Source organism: Scylla paramamosain, chromosome 26 (assembly GCF_035594125.1).
Source record: "Scylla paramamosain isolate STU-SP2022 chromosome 26, ASM3559412v1, whole genome shotgun sequence".
Classification (NCBI taxonomy): Eukaryota; Metazoa; Arthropoda; class Malacostraca; order Decapoda; family Portunidae; genus Scylla; species Scylla paramamosain.
In genome coordinates, this window is record NC_087176.1 from 2,284,823 (window position 1) to 2,303,317 (window position 18,495).

Consider the following 18,495-nt stretch of genomic DNA (forward strand, 5'->3'; position numbering starts at 1 on the left):
CGGGGGTAAAAAGGCTTGTTCTATTGAGCCATGTTAATCTTTCACTCGCTCTTTTGTGTTACTTATGCATTCCGCGGACGGTCCCTCTCTCCCTCTCCCTCGCTCTCTCTGATCGGGTTCTGTAGGTGGATTCAATATACTTTAAATCGATGGGGTTTGGCTGGTCTGGTCTCGGCCGGCTGCCAAAATAATCCATTTATTGGGCATATGGTTTTTTTTTTTTTGTTTCTTCTTGAAGAAATTTCTAGTACGTTTTACTTTTTTTTCTAGTATATGATAATATTAGGATGTATGAAATGTTGATGATGATAAGGATTATGGTAGTGGTACGTGATGGTAATTGTAGTGATGGTGGTGGCAATAATGATAATGATAATGATAATAATAATAATAATAATAATAATAATAATAATAATAATAATAATAATAATAATAGTAATAATAATAACGATGATAGTGTAATGAATCATAAAATTACTACTATACAACTGCTACTACCACTACTACTACTACTACTACCACCACCTAGCAATTACTATAATAACCATGATTAGATGCAAGTGGTAGAATTACATAAATGAGTATGTATGACTTGCTATGATAAACCACTATTACCCCGAAAGAAAGTAAAAATAAGACTAAATTACTTTTATAATTTTTTTTACAATATGCTATTATTATTTCTTTGAACAATTTAATGAAAATGTCACGCTAGACAAAAATATCTAATAAATAAATAATTAATTAATTAATAAGCATACTCAAATAAAATAAATAAAATAAAGACGAAAATGAAGATAAAATTAGATAAAAGAAATAAAATAAAGATGAATTACAATAAAACTAAACTAAAACTAAATAAAGAAGCAAAGGAAAGTGGAATAAGATATGCAACATTTCTTATAACAACCTATTGTAACCCAAACCAAACTCCATCACTTGCATATAGATTCCAATCCCGTCACTGGTGCTCTTTGCTGTGCCGTAATTCTCTTCACTATCCACAAAGGCAGAAGACTGAGGCAGCAGCAGCAACACGTACTGAAACACCAGCAAATATCGAACATACGACACGTAACATTAAGAAAACTGGACGAATGATAAGACAAATACAGTTTATCGACTTGTCTTCAGTTTTCGCTCATTTTCGTAGGGTGTTCGATACTCCGACACCTTGATGGCCCATTTCGCAGCCCCGCGGGACCGACAGGATAGCCTTTAGTGGTCCTCTGGCCACGGCGCTTCCCTCCATGTGATGAGTCTCTGGAGATGAGAGAAGGATCGTGTTGCTGGCTTTGGTACTTTGGTATCTCATGAGCTCTTGATTTCATATTTTTTCCACCAATGAGAGAGAAGGAACGTGTGGCTAGCTTTGATACTACCTCTTGGGCTTCTATTTGAGTTTCCACGAATAAGGGAAGGAACGTGTTACTGGCCCGCGTATCTCGTGGACTCGTGATTTCAGATTTTCCTCGAATGAGAGAGGAAGATCGTGTTGCTTGGCTTCGATATTTGGCTTTGGTGCCACGCGAGCTCATGTTTTTTCACGCGTTTTCCACGAATGAAAGAATCGCGTTGCAAACTTCGATACTTCGTGACCTCCTCTGATCTCAGACTGCTTTGTAAGTTTCTTCATTAAATGCGCAATGGGTATGTGGGTAAAGATGGGTATGCACTATATAAGGGTTGCCACGTGTGGGGTTATTGGCTTCCTGCAGCTTGCCTCGAGTACTGCAGTGGTTCAAGTTGACCTATTGGCAGAGTCAATAGCATCGCAAGAAGGGGATCACATGAGGCCGATCCAAAACATTTTTATCTATAAATACTCTCAATAAACATGATTTTAATAATACACAGCAACACAGGCCAGCAAGAAAGAGCCCCGCCCCGCCAGTACCGCCTTGGGGTGAATCACAGACAAGTCGTAAAAAAAAAGGAGTAATTTTATTACCACAAGGACCAAGAGTTATGACTCATTTTCTTGTATTCATCTAAGTGGTGAAACATAATTACACAGTAATGACCACATATTCCCAAGTCAAACATTAAGGTTAAGTATGTTCATGTAAATATAAGAAATTGCTTCAGCCCAGTGTTCAGTGTGGCGCTCACGGCGGACAGGGGCGGACGTGCGACGGCCCTTCCTGCTGCCGTGGTGTTCAGTATTATGCATCAAGTGTTCTCTGTGTTGGTGGGCGTGAGGGTTGTGTTCTTCAGTGTGTGGCGATGAATTGTCTATGTTCTCATGCACTTCTTGTATAAATATACAAATATTTATACACATACATGCACATTTTCAAAATAAAGGAATAAAAAAACTTGAGCAATCTCATTTCTCTTCCGAAAGAAAAGAAAATACTAAACTATTTCTTATCCAGGTTTACAAATGCCCAGCCCTGACGAGGCGCGGCGGGCGAGGCCACGCACCCCTCACTCCTCGGCGCAGATGGGAAAAATAACACATTTTTATATTCTAAACAATGGACGGCTGAGTAAGTGACAAAATGTTTATGAATATTCAGCAGCAGGTAAAGTATGTATATATATACAATATATATACTCACGACTAAGAGACTACGGGTGGTCTTGCAGGCAATATAAAAATGTTTACTCTCGCTCTTTTCTTCCCCTCAGCGACGCTTGCTGTGTGGAATCACCCAGTGCCTAAGTCAGCACAGTTTTCCTTGAGTGTTGCTACCTTTCATTGGTTGGGTGGCCGCGTGTCAGCGACGTACTCCAAGCCCTCCAGCAAAACAACCATGCTCTAGGTCACTGTTCATTAACCTTCCTCTCAAAAGCGAGGAAGGAACCAATAGTACATGGCAGCTAGTCGTGCTAGTTACAAGACAGGGACTGGCACAGGCCAGGTCCTGGCTTCCAGGGACTGGCTTAGCGGCACTACAGTGGGGCAGGAACTCAGTTTAGGTTTACAAGTAGTATTCACTGCAACCCTTCTCATGCTTCACTCCAAACTATAAATTGAATGTGAACACTAAGAGCCTCTGCAACCCAACACTGGTTCTATCTAAAAGAGAACAAAAATTATTTCCTGAACAATCATAAAACTTTTCAACACAAAATGGAACTGACAAAATATTCAGAATGCACTTTGTCATTTAATAAGCAAAAAAATGAGTATAATGGAAAGTGTCAAGCAACGAGGTAATGACACGAAAACCTGCCACTTCATCCTGGTGTACAAAAACAGTAATGTTTGCAAGTTGCTGCCCAGATGCTGCACAAACATGCCAGCAGAAGCAAGTGCCCATACTGGTGAGCACATGCTTAGCTGCACCACGCCTCCATTCAGCCCAGGGCCACGTGAGGCACTGCAATGCCTCATGTGGCACGTGGCTGCCACCGCCACTCTTGCTGCAGAGGGAAGGGGTCCTGAGGAAATGCAATGCTCCCCCTGCAGCCAACATTTCCGTATGGCCTGCAAGCCACGCTGCTGGCATCTCTTCTCACTGTTCCTGTTTTCTAAACCAAAAAACTGATACAAAAAATGAAATTACTAAAAAAAAAAAAAAAAAAAAAAAAAAAAAAAAAAAAAAAAAAAAGCAGCATGGACTGTCACACAGAAATGGCAGACTAGACCTCTATGTATGCTCCATCATAGCTAAATTCCTTCCTATAACATAATACAGAACACTGTTCTTTTTGGTAGGGCACAAGACCCTTATAAAAAATAATCTGAGGCAAAAAAGAACAGAACACAGAACGAGAACTACAGGAGAGGAAGGTGACAGGGCTCCGGCAACACTGCCATTCGTGAATCAATATAAAGGCATCACAGATAAAATTCTGGAATAATTTGCTTCTTGAGACACACCCCAGCAGGTAAGTGTCTCCTAAACATACACAACATAAAGCCTCTGTATTTCACAAGCTTTGAAAACCATCCTACACTACAATATAAACCAAACAAAATGGCATCGGTATGGCCCATGAGTGTGTCAAGTAAAAAGTGCTTCGTCAAATGATAAACTAATAAAATTGTACATATAAAAATATATATACAACTCCTTTTTTATGCTGACCTTTCATTATCGCTTTCGTGAACTATATCTGACCTGACACGCTGAGCAAGACATTTGGTGATATGTACTTGAGGTGAGGACACTCTGGTGTGCCTTGAGGTGACTGGCTGAGGCTCTCCCCTGGTCTGGCTGGGCTTGCCCACCATCTGCTGCAGCCTCCATGTTTGGCCCCAGCCGTCCTCTCCACCAGCCAGACTCTGCCCAAGCAAACATGCCCTCCCTCACACTCCTCCCTTGCTCATCACACAAGCAATCATGCTCTTCCTTCATTCCTTTGCTCATCAGACTTTGGCGCATTAGACTGTTATTGCTGATGATCCGGCAGCCAAGCAGTGGCCCAGATGACTGCTCTTGCTTCTTTCTCTCTTACACACACACACACACACACACACACACACACACACACACACACACACACACACACACACATACTTGTCTGGGCATCACTAGCTTGGTATACAAATCTATCCCATCCATTTGACTCCTTTAAAGAGAAACATGTGAAACAAAAAGAATTTCCTTACCAAACCAGAACTCAATCTTCAACTAAGCTTAAAAATACACAAACTAATAAAACACTCAATGAGTTTTGAAGAAGACAGGAGACTCTGTTAAGACCTGAATGCAGGTTTGCCGAAGAACGTACTGCAACAAAGAAAAGCAAGATCAGATGACACTTTACAACACAAGGAAATGACGATGATCCACTAACTAAACCCGCCCGGTTGAGGTGAACGATGACGATGATGACGGTGAGTGTCCGATGACGACCTTGTGTGTACAGTATTAGCACCAGGGAAATGTTAGTCACCACAAACACTGTCCAACTGACAACCAGAGAAACTATGACCACGAGGTTACTTGGCAGCACAGTCAATATAACATCACTTTGAACTTTGTAAGTATACATGGAGGACAGCACACTGCCTGACACTAGCCTCCCCATGTATCACTTGACGTTGTCGTACACATCAAAGTCCAACACAAGCAGCTTGGTTTCCTCGGTCCCGTTCCTGCTGCCCACCGCACACACCAGCTTAGTGTCCGAAGCTCTGATGCGCCACACCACTCCCCCTGACCCCCCCGACTCCAGGGCCACCAAATTCCTGAGGAACTCCCCGGTCCGCACATCCCACAGCTTCACTGTCCCGTCGTCCGAAGACGTCACCACAAACATGTTGTTGAACTGGAGGCAGGTGACTGCGGACCGATGCTTATTGGGCCCTGTAGGGTGAAGATACAGGTGAGTGTGGGAATACATAAAAAAACATAAATGAGGCTGCAAAAAAGCCATCACACTTACATATGGCTTCTCTGTATAAAACATACAAATATACTTTAACATGCGTAGCCATCTGATCTTCTTTTAAAGCTCCCTGATTACTAAATCTACTCCAGTCATCTATCATCCCAATTTCTTCCTACTTTTTATTGTATTTTAATAAGAAATTCTAAGGATTTTGTCTACATCATCCTTGTTGTATCCCTTATGCAACTGAAATATCTCATACACCAAGTAATGCTCAGCTGTGCTGCTCCCCTCAGTCTCTACATCAGTGGGATGCAATGTAGGCAAGGGCCTCAAGACACAGTGAACACTGGCATCTGACCTATCAGTCTGTTCTCCAATGCCACTTATTTCTCAACTAATCTAAAAAAAGCATTGAACATTTAGTGACTAAATTATCCCACTTCTGATCTGGAACAAAGCCATTTCCCACTGACACAAAAGTTTAAGTAACTCACCTGCGACCTGAGAGATTAATAGCAAGAATTACAACCATAGCAGGAGACACTTACAGATCAGTTCAGCCTTAAACTAGAATGTAATAATGACATGAGAGACAACAGTTACTGGAGACACACAACAGGCTGTCACAAACCTGAGGCACTTCAATAACACATGACAGACTTGATGAAGATAAATACACACAATAAAGTATCCACAAGAAGAAAGTGCAATTAATTACATACACTGCTTTGCCCCTGACCCTTCACAATGAGACCCTTCTTTACCCCTAAACATACATAGCATTAAGCCTCTGTATCAGTAAGACATAATAATAATGACAATAATCATAATACATACATACATATATACATACATACAAGGCTGTAAGGGAGGTATCCAAGACAAGGAACACAACTTTCACATTCACACTCATTTCACACCTCTCTATTAGCCCCTTGGCCCTTGACAGATGAGAGAAGTACTCCTGTCCTCACTTTACAAGAATCAGCTGCACAGCTTGAACAATTTATTCCCCACTACCACACTAACATACAATAACAACAATAATAACAATAGGACATTTACCTGAGAGAGTCTGCAGACACCGGCCAGTCACAATGTCCCACACCTTGACAGTGGAGTCAGCATTGCCGGATATAAGGATGTTATTTTTGAGTTCCATGCCTGACGTGAGGCTCTGGTGTCCCATCAGGGTGTGGCGGCACTGTCCAGTCTCCACATCCCACACTCGAATGCTGGTGTCCAGCGAACCACTCACCACGTGGACACCATCAAACTGTTGGATGTGAGCGTGTGAGTGTCTGAGGGAGTGTTGGTTTAGGAGGAAGGGCAGACTGTGTGATAAGAGGGTGTGTGTGATTAAGTCTGTTTTTGTCTGTCTGAGTAGCTGGGATGGTATCAAGAGTGAGAATGTGTGATGAGTGAATGTTTGTGATTGGTTCTGATATTTTGTCTGTCAGAGTAGTTGGGATGGTATCAGGGAAGTGAACAAGTGGTGAAGAGTAGTAGTAGTAGTAGTAGTAGTAGTAGTAGTAGTAGTAGTAGTAGTAGTAGTAGTAGTAGTAGTAGTAACAAGAGCAATAAAGCTGTAGTAATTGTTATACCAGTGAAGTATGTACATCAAAGGCATAATAAACTAAGTGATAATGAATAGTAGTAATGGATCATGGAAGTAAAAGAATAAATCCAGCACAGTAGCAAGAGTTCATATAGTAATAGCAATAGTAACACTAACAAAACTGCAAAGTAGCATTAATTCTTGTAGTTACAGTAGTAGTAGTAGTAGCAGTAGTAGCAGAAGTAACTCGAATAAAAACAGCAAAGTAGCAGTTTTTGGCATAATAGCAGTAGTAACACCAACAAAACAGCAAGTAGCAGTTCTTGTAGTAATAGCAGTAGTAGCAGAATAAAAATAATTCTAAACATCTAGCAGTCACTAACAGCAGTAGTAACACCAAATAAACTGGCAAAGTAGCAATAATTATTCCAATAATGGCACCAGTAGTAACAGTAATAGAAGTAACACCAACAAAACTGGCAAAGTAGTAGTAATTCTTCCAGTAACAGCACCAGTAGTAACAGTAATAGAAGTAACACCAACAAAACCAGTGAAGTAGCAGTAATTCTTCCAGTAACGGCACCAGTAGTAACAATAATAGAAGTAACACCAACAAACTAAATCAATAACCACACCAAAGAGAGCAGTGCTGGTACCTGGAGAGAGTAGACCCTGTTGGTGTGTCCCTGCAGGGTGTGGAGGCATTCCTGACGTTCAGCATTCCACACCTTCACCATGTAGTCATATGCCCCGCTCACCACCAGCCTCCCATTGTACTGCACACACCGCACTGCTGCCACGTGGCCAACCAGCACACGCTCACAGGCACCAGTGCGCACGTCCCAAACCCGCAGTGTGGCGTCCCTGGACCCACTCACCACCCTGAGGGAAAGGCAAGGGATATCAGGGAAGCTCGAGTTAGTATCTAGATCCTGATTAAAATCTGTGGTAGAGAATTCCAGGGCAATAAATGATGACAGAACAGGTAAACATGCACTGAAAATAGTAAAGGAAGAGCAGAGTTGGAAAGGAAGTTAGATTATAAAAAATGTCATTTCCATGTCCTTAATAAATAAATGTTGGACAAAATCAGTGGTAAGAGAATTCTAAGGCACTAAATGATGACTGAATAACAAAATATATACTAAAAATTGCAAAGGAAGGCCTCAACAGGAAAGCAATTAAAGATCATGAAAAAAATGGAGAAAAAAAAACATCAGTTGTGTGTCTGGGTGAGCTGTGGTGCCAAAACAAATCCTCACAGCAAAAAATAGAGACTGAGATGCATGGAAGTGTTGTGAGTTCTGTATTTACTTGTTCCCGTGGAGGTGGAGGCATCTGACGGTGGAGGTGTGGCCGTACAGGATGTGGTAGCACTCGCCGGTGTCAGCGTCCCACACCCGCAGCATCCGATCAGTGCTGCCGCTCACTATCAGGTTGCCAGACATCTGGGATGACCAGACGCCGCCCGTGTGTCCCGTCAAGGTCCGCATGCACTGTAAAGGTTACCGTGTGAGTTGGTCGTGTGCCAGTGTGGTGGTTAAAGTGCAGATGCCTCATGACTTATGAATGGGTTGTGTTCCTCAAGGATCATAACTTAAAGCAATTGTGTACTGCCTTGTATTCAGAGAGATAAACAGTACTATGGCTGAGTACAGAGACGTGAGTCTGTGTGTGTGAAGGATGCATTGGTATTTCCTCCTGATCAGCATCAAGAAGCAGTGACATCATCTTTCTCACCTTGCCAGAAGTGGCGTTCCAGACCTTCAAGGTGTTGTCGTCAGAGCCGGAGACAATGGTGTTCCCCGAGAATTGTAGACAGGTGATGACGTGATCATCGTGCCCCTTGAGGACCCGTGGGGGCCGGAGACTGGCCATGCGCCAGTTCATCTCTATTCTGTGCTGCCGCATGAAGGCAGTCTGCGGGGGACAGGGAAGAAGACTGGGTTTAGTGATGGCAGGAAAGGATAAGAGAGGTTAGCATTAATCTGCAGGAAGGGCAGCAGTAACATAACCTCAATACTGGCTGGGACTTGGAACACTGCCTGAGGAACACTGAAAGACAAGCCAGATAAGAAAAGGCCTTGGAGGCAGAGACTCACCTTGTACGGAGACACGTGGCTCATGCTGGTGCCCTTGCGGCGGCGGCGGTCCATCACCACCATGTGGTCCTCTATGCCGGCCTCCCGGCACTTCTCTCTCCACAGGAGATTATCAGCTGCCAGGATGTTCCAGTATTTGCAGGTCTGAGCTGCCCTCAGGAGATCCTTCGGGGGGAGGAAGCTTAACACGTAGAGAGCGAGTTCTTTTGGCAGCAAGGAGATGAAGTCCCGCTGGAACTGGGGCAGGATGATTTGGTGGAGGTGACGTACCTGGAACAGCAACACTGAGGTGAGGCAAGACTGTGACCAGCAACACAATGTCTGCAGCAACACTAGGGTGAGGCAAGACTGTGACCAGCAACACATTGTCTGTGGCAACACTAGGGTGAGGCAAAACTGTGACCAGCAACACTGAGGTCAGGCAAGACTCTGACCAATAACACATTGTCTGCAGCAACACTAAATACAGAACCCATCAAGGCTCTTTCTACACCATTGCTCCACATCAAACTGGCAAGGATGCTGATGTTGGCAGGAGCAAAAAACTTAAGATATATTCAAATCTGTCCTAAGAAAAAGCAGGTTTAATTAAATTTTCAACAGAAACCTTAACTCCATCTTCAGTGACAATAAGAAAAGCTTTAACACAACATATAATCCTGGCAGGGGGCAACAGTGCCTGATTATCACCAAGGTATAAGAAGTGGCAGTGCAATTACTCAATTGTAGTGTCCTGACACTGTCTCTCTTTCACCACAACTCAGTGATGGATGCTTCCAACAGGCATCACCCGCGCCTCACCTCATTAAGATCACAGACGTCGATGAGAGAGTCAAGGGCATAGCGCTTCTGGGCAGGTGACCAAGTCTGGTACTTGGCCAGCCAGGACTTGAGGCCAGCTGGGGGCGGCGACACCTTGTGGCCTGCCAGACCACTCACCTTTCTGCGGCTGTTCTCACCGCTGTGGAGGAGAGGTGTGGCAGTGGTGAAAGAGGCATTGGTAGAAGGATATGTAATTATACAACTGACTGGCAAGAATACACAGGCTTATTTGCACACACCCACCTGTGCTCCACTGCCTTACATGACTTCTTCACAGGACACACACCCTTGGAGTCTGAACAAACCTCTGACTTGCGTTTGATCTGGAGGAGGAGGAGGGTTGATGATAAGATGTCTCATAAAACAACTGTTTGAAAGTCAAAGACAAGAAATTGAAAAGAAGTAGTTAAAAATACTGTTGAATAACTGCTCTTGGAATAATGAAAAGAAAAAACTAAATCTACAGTGCTGTTTGGTAATGATCAAATATTGATGACTGTAGTAATGCATTCAATGTTGTTTGACAATGCTGTTCTTGTGAAAGTACCTACAATATTCATAACTTTCACCACTACACACAGATGAAGCATTACAGGGAGAAAACAGAGTGGAAAGCTGGTCCTCCTCAATAAACACTAGAAGACAATATAAAAGATAAATCAGTACAGGTATGCCAGGTGGGCCAAGGTAAGGCAGGCCATGGAGGGCCACTGACCTGCTTCTTGTCCCCTGAGGGTGAGCATGGCAGGTCAATAGTCATGCAGTAGTCACTCTCCTCCTCCAGGCCGTCCTCGTCCATGTGGCCCTCCTCGTCCTCCTCGTCCTCATCATCCTCATTGTCCTCATCCTGCCCCTCACCCGGGTCCTCCCCGTCAGAGGACGAGGAGGACGAGGAGGAAGATGAGGAGGAGTCTCCATCAGCAAGTGCGAGTGGGGGGACTGGTTGAGGCACCTGGAGGGGTAGGTCTGGGGGTGTGTCCTCATGGGGGGTGTCAGTACCCAGTCCCCCACTTCCCCCACCACTGCCACCAACACCACCGCCTCCACCACCGCCACCACCACTCAAGGCTTCGCTACACCCACAGTGAAGTTCACGCCGCAGAGGTTGTCCCACACAGCCTACCAGCCCCTCCTCCCCCTCCTGCTCCCCCTCCTCCCCAGGGCCTGTGTTGCTGGGATCCTGCTGCCCCACTGCCCCACCTCCTCCACAGCAATCACAACAGTCACTCCCTTCCTCCTCTGGCACTAAGCTCCTCCCCTCCCCCTCTACTCCCTCCTGTGGGGAGTCTTCCCGGGGGCGGGGGTCTGCCCGGCGGCCGGACCCAGGCAGCCTGGTGGGGCAGGAGTGTTCCCCAGTTTGCTCCCTGGTGGCCCCACGGGACAGCCGGCCACCAGTGACTGGCCCTTCTGCCTGGGGCTCATGCTGGGGCTCTGGGCGTGGCCGGGTGTCATGGGAGGCGCGACGGAGGCTGCGGCGGGCAGCGGCATGGCGGGTGAGGGGCGCCGTGCCAGCCCCAGACAGCGGCCGACACACCAGACACACACGGTTTTGTTCAATCAGACTCCGGCCGATGCCTGGCACTGCCAGCAGGTCCTCCACACTGCCGAACTCCACCATTGACTGCAGGCACAGGAGGAAAGGCTCAGACTCAGGCAGGGACTGTGTGACTCACTCTGTCATTCACATTCTATGACTTAATGAATAAAAACATATGTTGGTCATACAGCAACAGCACTATGAGACAGAATTAAACTGTCAGAATAACAACTAATCTTTCTTTTGTCACTCAACACACACATACACACACACACACACACACACACACAGGGACTCACAGTGCGGGTGTTGACAATGGCCTCCGCCTTGGCACGGCCCACACCCACCAAGGTCTCCAGGTCCTCCACTGTAGCAACATTGATGTCCACCACTTGGTCACCCATCATAACACCATACTGGGGAGCAAACAACACTGGATGAACACCTCTCCATGAACACACAAGAAACAGGCAGAGCAACACAACACCCATAAATGAATGATAATAATAGAATAATCCAAAAATGCCAAGCAACAAAACCAGTCACTCAAAGATGCAAAAAAAAAAAAAAAAAAGGTGAAGAGATCAAATGAACAGGGAAAAAGACAAAGCAACAACCAGTAGAGTGACAAAGAAGTAAAGAATGAGAACACATAAAAAGCTGTGAAAAAAATATATATAAATAAAAAAATAAATAAATTAATAAAAATAAATAATTAAATAAATAAATAAATAAATAAATACAATAAATAAATAAATAAAAACCCTTTACCTGCTTAACTAGAGTAGCTGGCAGTGTGGCAGTGCCAATGCAGTCCACATGATTTGTCCTTTCTTTTCTTCAAAGCAAAGCAACTAAACATGACACAATATGCAAGGTTGTTTCTACTGAGTTCAAGCAGCTGTGGCTTGACTAACCTTTGGTGACTGGCACCTTCACTGGGCCTTTTTTCCTCAGTCTTTTGTTGCCTTTGCCCAGATCTCCTCTCACATGAAAAAATGGAATAAAATAAAATAAACAAATATATAAAAACAAATAAATACTTTGGAAGGGATGGTCAGCATGCACCGTTAGACAATTCCTGCCTCCATAACATCACCACAACTTGAACTGTCCCACTGTGTGTCTTCTGGATGGTTAATTACCTCCATACAGTGGTGGAATGTCCCCCACACACAGACACATTGGTAGGGACAAGTCACTGGAGCCGTGCCTCCCAGTGAGAGTCAGTGAGCTCCTGCACTGCTTGCTGTGGCTCAGTGGCTCAAACACCCTGGTGGCTACTCTGTGTCACTGCCACTTATCTTTCCCCTTGAGATACTTTACTATCAAGGTTTGTAGTGAATCATTCATCACTAATACTGTGGAGGAAGTTAATCAATCTTTTTCAAGAGGCAAGACAATTATGACATGATATCTGTGAGGAAAGCAAGTCCAGCTGATAGCAAGATTAACTGAAAACCATGTGGGAAAACAAATGATGATTGTGTTGAGTTTTTATAATAACTATTTCAGGACCAACTTCTAAATGGAAATAAATCACTTCCAAAAACTGATTTATCAACCATTCTTTCCTATAATGATGAGTCAGGATATATGAAACTTTTCTGATATATTATTGGTATTTGTGCTTGTCTGATAAGTAAATAAAAAGAATAGTGGAAAAGAACTCAAGATTTATGCTTCTGATAGGTAAATAAAAAGAATAACTAGAAAAGGCTTCAACATTTTTGCTAAGTATATACACAAATAATCCTGACAATCCTAGGATATCCCATTCATACATATGCACTGCACACCATCCTTCCACTTCATTCAATCTAATTTTATAGCACATCAGTCCACATTCATAATCTCATAAGCCTCTTTAAACCCAAAAGATCAACACAGTGCACAATATCCTTTCTGCTTTCCCATGAACTAAATCTTTATATCCTTTCTGCTTTCCAGTGAACTAAATCTTTATCATATCATACTCAACTACCATTTCCCTTGCTTCTTCACAATATGACAGAGGGTGACGTACAGTGTGGAATCTCGAGTTACACTGATCATGACTGTCACACACACACTTCAATTTTTTCCTTCTTAAATCCATGTACTAGTTTTCCATGTTTCATCACAACCTCCTCCTCGTTTGTTAAGTTACATTCTTTTCCTGTGTAAGAGGGCAATGGTCAAAGGTGACAAAGATTTTGAAAAAAGACCACTTGAGTGCCAGTCCCTTAGTTGAAGTCAAAAGAATAATCAAATATTGAAGGATAAGTGTCTTTAAACCAGCTTCTTGGTTAGTGAAAAGGCCAGTCACTTTTCAGTTTGTCCTCTTTGAATCTTTGTCTGAACTTCCCCTTAATATTTTCTATGCATTTCTTCTTTCATCACTAATTTCCTTCTCTTGTTAAGTTGCATTATACAAACTGGCTTTTATAAAGATCAGTCAGTTTTCAATTGTTTTCTTTCTCAAATCTTTATCCAAACATCCTCTTACTGTTCCCTATGCATGCCTTGCTTCACCTTGCTGGTTTAAGCATTGCTTAAACCAGATTCTGTTGTATCATAAGATTATAAGCTGGTGAAGAGGCCACTTTCTAATCTTTCCTCTTTAAATCTTTGTCCAAATTTTCATCTTACTGCTCTCTATGCATCTCTTGTTTCATCACAACCTCCTCCTCCTTTGTTAAGTTGCAGTGAGTGAATGAGCTTCTAAGATTTTGTCCTCAGAATACAAGATGGTGAAAACACCATTCAGTTTACAATCTTTCCTCTTTAAACCCTTGTCAAAAATTTCCTTCTATGCACCCCTTGTTTTATTACTAACTCCTCTTTGTAAAGTTGCAGTGAGTAAAGGTGCCTCTAAGGTTTTGTCTTGAAGAGTGCAAGATGGTGAAAAGGCCATTCAGTTTACAATCTTTCCTCTTTAAGCTCTTGTCAAAATTTTCCCTTAGTATTCTCTATGCACCCCTTGACTCCTCTCTTGTTAAACTGCACCGAGTCAATGAGCCTCTAAGATTTGGTCATAGAAGAATAAGACAGTAATCTCTATGTATGATTTGGGAAGTAATGATTATCCTGCTAGTTTCTGACTATGTGTGTCTTAAACCTGGATCTATTTAACTAGAATCTATCACTATGAATCCTAGTTTGTGTATTTATTATCATCCTATTTTCTCCCTGTATTTTAAACCCTGCATACATTAATCTACTGCTGAGTCCTAGTTTCTGTGTATTCATTATCATCCTAGTTCCTCCCTGTATATTAAACCCTGCATATATTAATCTACTGCTGAGTCCTAGTTTGTGTGATGAGACCCAGAGGAGTGCAAGAGTCTCTCAACAAAACAATTCAGTAGTCATGTGCCATCACTCATCCTCTATATATTTACATAATGTTCTCCTACAGCTTGGTATTACATTGTATCATTCACTATGTGGCTGCTCATCCTGATCTCCAAAGTCACACACACACACACACACACACACACACACACACACACACTCACACTGTCCTAATTCTGCCTGAGTTTTATGTTCCTTGCATGTACAAATAACTATTCTGCACGAAACTTATTTATCCTTTCTTTTCAAAGCACAGAATGACATTGCATAATATAACGTAATAACGATAATAAACTGAAACTAAGAACAAAGATGACTCGGATAAATTTACAAGACCATACCTAAACAATTACATAAAAACAAAAGGGAAAGAACATACAAACAAAGCAAGAAACAAAGGAAGTGAATGAAAAAAAAATTAATAATGATATAAATAAAAAATTAAGAACACAGGATAAAGCAACACAACACAAAAAAAATGGATATGATAACAAGAAACATGAAAATTACAGTGAACAGGAAAGGAAAGAAGTAAAAATATGAATTGCAAATGGCAGAAGCCAAGACACATAGACATATAAGGAGAGAGAGAGAGAGAGAGAGATAGGAGAAAAAAAAAAGACCAGCAAATTTGAAAGTTAGAAAAAAGTGTTATTAGAAAAGTTGTAATTTGATAATGGGAAAAAAAAAAATAGGAATATTAGATATCTTATAGTTGAAAGTATTCCAGGAAAGTTTTGATTTGATGATGAAATACTAGTGTGAACAGTGAAAAGGTAACAAGACAAGATAAATACTGCTGCAGGGAGACACATGCACTTAATAAATACTGAGAAAAAAAAAATACTCACTATAATTTGTCTAGAATATCACAAAAACTTAAAAAAACAGGGAATGCAAGATGAACTGGAAAATCTGAAACAAATATATCAATACCACATATATATTTCTTTCCTTTCTCTCATTTTTTCTCAAGTCAGTCCTTCATTCATTAGCCAACCACATCTCTCTTCCCTTCACTCTTTAATGCCTCCCACTTCCTCATTCTGCCTCACCCTCAAGGCCTCTCATCCCCTCACCCTTATCCTCCCTCCCTCATACCATTCTTTATCCAATTTTCCTCTTTCCTAAATCTCTCTCACTCTCATTTTTCCTTCTTTATTCTCAGAGAAATAGTTAGTCCTCATCTGTCCACCTCTGCCTAGTCCTCAACCGTCAAGCCCCACCTTAGTCTCACCTGGCCAATCCCTTACCTAGCCCAGTCCCTCACCTGCCTAATCTTCAGCCAGTCCCTAGCCCCAGCCCTTCCCTAGCCCCTCACCTGATCCCTACCTAATCCCTCAGTCTAGCCCTCACCTATGTAACCAAGCCCCTCACTTACCAAGCCCAGCCCAGCCCTACCTAATCCCTCAGTCTAGCCCTTAACTTCTTCGGTCTAGCCCCTACTTCAGCTCTGTCTAGCCCACACACACCTAATCCTTGTCAAGTGTGTAATTTCCCCAGCCCCGCACCTACGCAGCCCAGTCCCGCACCTACGTAGCCCAGCCCCTCACCTAAAAAGCCCAGCACCTCATCTACATAGTCTAGCCCCCTCACCTTGCCCAGTACACACCTAGCCCCTGACCCAGCCCTTCCTAGCCTTCACCTGCCCAGCCTCACCCAGCCCTGCCCAATCAGCCTCTTACCTGTGCAGTGTCTCAGAGGGTAGCGGGGGCGGCCGAGCTGAGGAGGGCAGGGCGGCCCCTCCACCCCACCACAGCCTCCACCATCACCCACCACCACACACCACCACAGCTCGCCACAGTTCGCCACAGCACAGCCTTGCCCTCGCCTGGTCCAAGTTTCCTAGTATCCTTTGCCTCTTGGTTCCTTTTGCGCCTTTTCTTCCCTCCTACACCCCTAATAGAATGTTCCGGCAGTGTCCTGTGCGGCTGGGGACTCTAGGGCGCGGTGGTGGTGTCCCCGGGCAGCGCTGGGCTCGTGAAGCAAAGAAAGGCTCGCCTGGTGAGAGCAATCACAACAAAGGCGCCATCTTGGATTTCCGGTTACGTTCGAGGACCAGCTGGCGGCGCGATATTTAAATGGCCACGGTGACAGTCACTTATATTCACTCGTTATTATACTAGTTTTTTTCTATAAAAATAATTGGTGGAGGGACTTAATGAATGCAAATGATGCCCAAAATAAGAAAATGCATATACAATATACTTAAATTTCAGACATTATCATCATCATTGTCATAATCAGTGCTAATGGTGCTTATTTTCCTCTTTTATCCAATATAAAAGTTGTTCAGTGCAAAAAAATTGTTAACAGGGGAGCTTAATGAGTATCAGTTAAGGAAATACAACTGGCGACGGGAGATTTAAATGACAGGGTGATATGAAACCAGCTCAGTATCAAAATAACTAACCGAACAGCTTAAGAAGTTTAAACTATGCATAAAAGAAAGAAATATATATACATCAGAGCTACATACACCATTATCATCATCAGTGGTAATGGCCTTTATTTACTAGATACAAGAGTTGCTCAGTATTTAAATGATTAACAGAGGATCTTAAAACAAGGAAATACATTAAGATCATAGTTAAATTTAAGATATCATTATTACCATTATTATCACCCTCAGAGGCAAAGGCTTTTTTTTACCTATTTATCTGATATTAGAGGTGTTCATTCAGTATAAAAATAGCTAACGAAGGAGCTTGACGAGTATCAATTATGACTAGACAAAGAAATGCACTAGATTACAAATGTCGGCGGGTTATTTAAATGTCTAGGTGATAATCGCTTTTATTCACTTATTATACAACCGGTTCAGTACAAAAAAATAATTGGTACAGAAACTTAACGAGTATTAATGCCTAAAACAAGGAAATACATATACGCTGCAGTTGCACTAAATCACGGATATCATGATTTTTACCCGATATAATAGTGGTTCAGTGAAGAGTCAACAGAGGTTTAGTACTTAGGCAATGTAGATGGTGCGAAGCGGTGTGGGTATGATGAATAAGGACAATGAAAGCCGGGACAGGGATAGATAAAGTTAGGTACCCACGCAACAAACACACACACACACACACACACACACACATCACCGAGGGTTCCACTGCATTAAACACACTGAGTCTATTCACAGTACAAAGCGCAATGCCGTGAATGGCTGCCACACCCCACCAATGGAAACACTGACCGGACTGTCCGCTCATACGTAATAGAGTGTTCAGATAAGTATTCTCACATCATCCTTCCATTAACAACTTCATTCGCGGTCCCTTTAAGTGCTGAACAAAAGTGCACTTCTTCCGCCCAACCTCTTCAAGTAGGTACAGACAAAAGTTGAGTTATATCGCTCTCTTTCATCATGTTTAGCCTTTTCTTTTAGTAACTCCTCTGATCTACCAACACTGTATTAGTTCTATGGTTTAAAGAAGATAAGAACGTAAGAAAAATAAGAACAGATGTAAGAGGTTTTGTAAGATCATCGACAGAGATCAACGTATTGATTAGTGAGGACATTAGACATTGGACATAAGGACATTGGAAGTGAGAGCAAAATGTTACTGTACTTACTGCAGGAGACGAGTGCCTGTGTCGGGTCCCGTGCTGAGGTCATGGTGAGGCTAGGGTGTTGTACTTTCGTCGCTCATGTCCATAAACGCACGTGAAAATAAACTTGCTTCCTCATCATTTGACACAAAACCAACGCATTGCCAGTGATATATGAAGTGAAAATAGAAATGTGCAGAAATATTTCATATAAACAGAAAAGCGGATTACATAACAACAAAAGGATATAATATTATAAGTCTGCATAAAGTCATTGGGCGTGTAAATGAGTT

At 42.7% G+C, this 18,495-nt stretch overlaps 1 protein-coding gene across 5 annotated transcripts; it reads right to left on the reverse strand.

Moving 5' to 3' along the window:
- Window positions 1-1,925: 1,925 nt before the first annotated feature.
- Window positions 1,926-18,455, reverse strand: LOC135113581 (F-box/WD repeat-containing protein 7-like). Of its 5 annotated transcripts, XM_064028866.1 has the most exons (13): window positions 18,227-18,455; window positions 16,333-16,709; window positions 12,229-12,291; window positions 11,611-11,727; window positions 10,490-11,395; window positions 10,018-10,097; window positions 9,754-9,913; window positions 8,953-9,222; window positions 8,591-8,770; window positions 8,165-8,346; window positions 7,507-7,732; window positions 6,358-6,568; window positions 1,926-5,264 (listed from the first exon to the last, which is right to left on the reverse strand). In XM_064028866.1, exons 4-13 carry the CDS (start codon window positions 11,716-11,718, stop codon window positions 4,990-4,992), a joined length of 2,598 nt encoding a protein of 865 aa, XP_063884936.1. In that variant the 5' UTR covers window positions 11,719-11,727; window positions 12,229-12,291; window positions 16,333-16,709; window positions 18,227-18,455; the 3' UTR covers window positions 1,926-4,989. The 5 variants fall into 5 exon arrangements, with proteins under 5 accessions (XP_063884936.1, XP_063884935.1, XP_063884937.1 ...); XM_064028865.1 differs by lacking the exon at window positions 12,229-12,291 and having other exon boundaries at window positions 18,227-18,449; XM_064028867.1 differs by lacking the exons at window positions 12,229-12,291; window positions 16,333-16,709.
- Window positions 18,456-18,495: the final 40 nt, after the last annotated feature.